Here is a 3438-nt window from a genome sequence, read left to right on the forward strand (position 1 = left end):
AGAATGAACAGGGGAGGAGCAGAGAGAAAAGGAGACACAGAATCCAAAGGAGGCTCCAGGCTCTGAGCTGTCAACACAGAGCCTGATGCATGGCTTGAACTCATGAGCCATGAGATCATGACCCGAGCTGAAGTTGGACACTTAACTGAGCCACCTAGGTGCCCTTAATATTTTTTTTTTTAATGTTCATTTATTTTGAGAGAGAGAGAGCACAAGCAGGGGAAGAGCAGAGAGAGAAAGAGACACAGAATCCGAAGCAGGAATTAACAATTTTCAATGGGAGATTTTCTTACGGAACATATAATCACTTATTCATCATATAGGCATACACATTTAAAATACAGATATATGATTAAGCATTTTATTTATTATCAGACTTATTCTTTTTTTTAAATGGGTTTATTCTTTTTAAATGTTTACTTATTTATTTTTGAGAGAGAGAGAGAGAGAGCACAAGCTGGGGAGGGGCAGAGAGGAGACACAGAATTCGATACAGGCTCCAGGCTCTGAGCTGTCAGCACAGAGCTTGATGCAAGGCTCAAATTCACAAACTGCGTGATCGTGACCTGAACTGAAATTGTATGCTTAACTAACCGAGTCACCCAGGAGCTCCCAATTGGGTTTATTGTTAAGCATTTTATTTTGCAACTTGCTCTTCATTCATAATGGCTTTTAAGGGCAGTGGTAGAAATATACCTCATTTTAAATAACCACTACATGTTATTTATTTCTATGGAAAAATTGAACCATTATTTGTCTACTCTCCTGTTGATGGGTATTTAGGTGGTTTCTAATTTTTCACTATTACAAATAATGCTGTATATTCAATGAGTGTCTGTGTACATGTAACTTGATAACTTCATATACTATTACTATAGGGCATGGGTCTTACAAATGCAAATATTGAGACAATGAAAGATGAGAAATTTTCAAAAACATTCAGCTGCATACATATGGCCAAGTTAGTTTTCTCTATGGGGTGGTTATTAAAATTCAGGTTCATAGCCCCCCATGTAAGACATGCTTAGTAATATCTTTGGAAATGATATGGAATAGTAAGTGGCAAAAATATTAAGATACAAATTATTACAGAGTCTAAAATCCCTGAAAGAAAATAGAGAATAAAGAATGAAGACAAAAGTGAACAGAATCAAGTCCTTGCCTGTAGCACTGGATGATTCTACATCCCTGAGCCTCCATATTTGGCTCTGGAAGCTCCTCATTATATCTGCCTTCAACATTCACATATGAGTTTTCACCCTCTCTTCAAAAGATATGGAGAATAATTCTCAGTACATACACAATTTTTTCCTTGAGAACCAGATAGATTTCAGAGTGGTAATGACGGTAGAAATAGAGGGATCTCTAAGGGCGCTTGAAGCTAAGAGAAGGCTCAAGGGGAGTGAGTGCCTGTAAGGGACAGACACCAGATGACCAGGGTAAAGACCCAGAGGCATCTCCACCCCCTGCATGCTGACCTGATCATTGGCTCAGTTGTGTGCTGAACTACTAAGTCACTTAGCTAATCAGGGCTAAGAGTTGGGCCTGTGTTCACTACAGAACCCAGGATATCCTGGAATGTCCTGCTGTCGATGACAGAGAAGAAAGGAGGCAAAATCCGTGCATAAACTGATGGGACAGACACATTCTTTGTTTTAGTGGAAGTTTCAAATTTATGAAACTTTCAATCTATCTCTGTATATCTCTGTTTCTCTTCCTAAATTACTGTAATGACTTTCAAACACCTAGCAAAACTGATTACAGAAATTCATTAAAGTAAGAAGGATACAAAGGGAATCAAAGTCATCAAACCCATATGAATTAGTTCCAGGAATTTTTGTGGAAAACAGAGGTTTCTATAGCACTTGGAGGAAATAAAAAAAGATGTGCTTTCCTGGAAAAGAGGAGGTACAGAGAGGTAGCTATGTGAAAACTGGAAGCCAAGATTTTGGTAGACCTTGAGCCAGTTCCTGAATCATAATGGTCTCAATGGCTGATGGTTGCATATGCAAAGAAATGGATACAACCCAACATCTGTGACACATATGAATGATCCATGCTGACCAACAAAAACAGGGTGCAAGGGAGCAGAGGCACTCATGAACATGCTCCCAGAGTTTCTGGCTAGGACTTCCTCCTGCCCATCAGCTTCCTCAGGCCCTGTTTCAGGTCTTTGTTTCTCAGGCTGTAGATAAAAGGGTTTAGCATGGAGGAAAGAACTGTGTAGACAATTGTTGCCACACGATCTCTCACGGTGTATTTGGACAGGGGCTGTAAATAGACATAGAAGATGCTTCCATAAAAGAGTGTTACCACAGTGAGGTGAGAGCCACAAGTGGAGAAGGCTTTGCGTTTCCCAGCAGCCGAGGGGATCCTGAGAACCGTAATGAGGACTCTTATATAAGAGAAAGTAACGCACAGAAAGGGAGTCACCAAAACAACGGAACCTTCTGACATTATCACAATTTCATTGACAAATATGGAGGAGCAGGACAATTTCATCATAGGGTTGATGTCACAGAGGAAGTGATGGATAACATTGGAGTCACAGAAGGTGAGACGATTCAGTAACAGGGTGTGTAGGAGTGAGTGGAGGTGAGGAAGTGAGCAGGAAAAGGCCACCAGCAGAACACAGCGACGGTGGTTCATGGTGGTGACATAGTGGAAGGGGTCACAGATGGCCACATAGCGGTCAAAGGCCATGACTGCCAGGAGGCAGCTGTCAGTGTTGCCCAGAGCATAAACAAAATACATCTGTGTCAGACACCCAGCATAGGAGATGGTCTTCTCTGACAGGAAGCTCACTAGCATCCTGGGGACAATGGTGGTTGTAAAGCAAATGTCAGTGGAGGACAGGAAACTCAAGAAGAAATACATGGGGGTCTGGAGCTGGGGGTCAGAGTGGATGGCGAGGATGATGAGTAGGTTCCCTGTTATGGTGACCAGGTACATGGTGAGGAAGAGGATAAAGAGTGGCTTCTGGTCCTCAGGCCTGGAGGAGAGTCCCAGGAGGATAAAACTGGAGACACTGTTGGTTTGGTTGTCTCTTTCCATGATTATGAAGTCAGCTAAAACAAAGAACATCTTACCATTTCACAGAAATTTCTTCCATAAAAAGCCAATAGGTATGTTTCTTTCTATGTTTACTTTTCACTCATAAGATCATGATTAGCTACCATAACTTGTCAACTTTGTGTGGTCTTTGACGCTGCCATCTCATCCAGCTTCCAGACTTCACACACTTCTAGTATTGATAGCATGGACTTTGGGAAGAAGAATTTTCTGTCATGAACAGATTTTAACTTTCCTAATTCAGCTTATATTAAATCTTAAAAATAATTGTCGATTGAGCATCTACTTTGTCAAAGTATTCTTCTGGTAGTAGGGACACCACTGTGAAAAAGGAAGAGACAAGCCTGGCTTTTAGATCCTCCATTT

The 3438-nt window shown here is 41.2% G+C and overlaps 1 protein-coding gene across 1 annotated transcript; it reads right to left on the bottom strand.

The window, feature by feature from the left end:
- Window positions 1-2124: 2124 nt before the first annotated feature.
- LOC144222482 (olfactory receptor 1L8-like) lies at window positions 2125-3084 on the bottom strand. The gene has a single exon (XM_077753354.1). It carries the CDS (start codon window positions 3082-3084, stop codon window positions 2125-2127), a length of 960 nt encoding a protein of 319 aa, XP_077609480.1.
- Window positions 3085-3438: the final 354 nt, after the last annotated feature.

This window comes from Crocuta crocuta, unplaced genomic scaffold (assembly GCF_008692635.1).
Source record: "Crocuta crocuta isolate KB4526 unplaced genomic scaffold, BGI_CrCroc_1.0 scaffold1099, whole genome shotgun sequence".
Lineage (NCBI taxonomy): Eukaryota > Metazoa > Chordata > Mammalia > Carnivora > Hyaenidae > Crocuta > Crocuta crocuta.

What these genes read in the sequence shown, in the direction of transcription:
- LOC144222482 (XM_077753354.1), bottom strand. Translation starts at nt 3,084, where the DNA reads ATGTTCTTTGTTTTAGCTGACTTCATAATCATGGAAAGAGACAACCAA.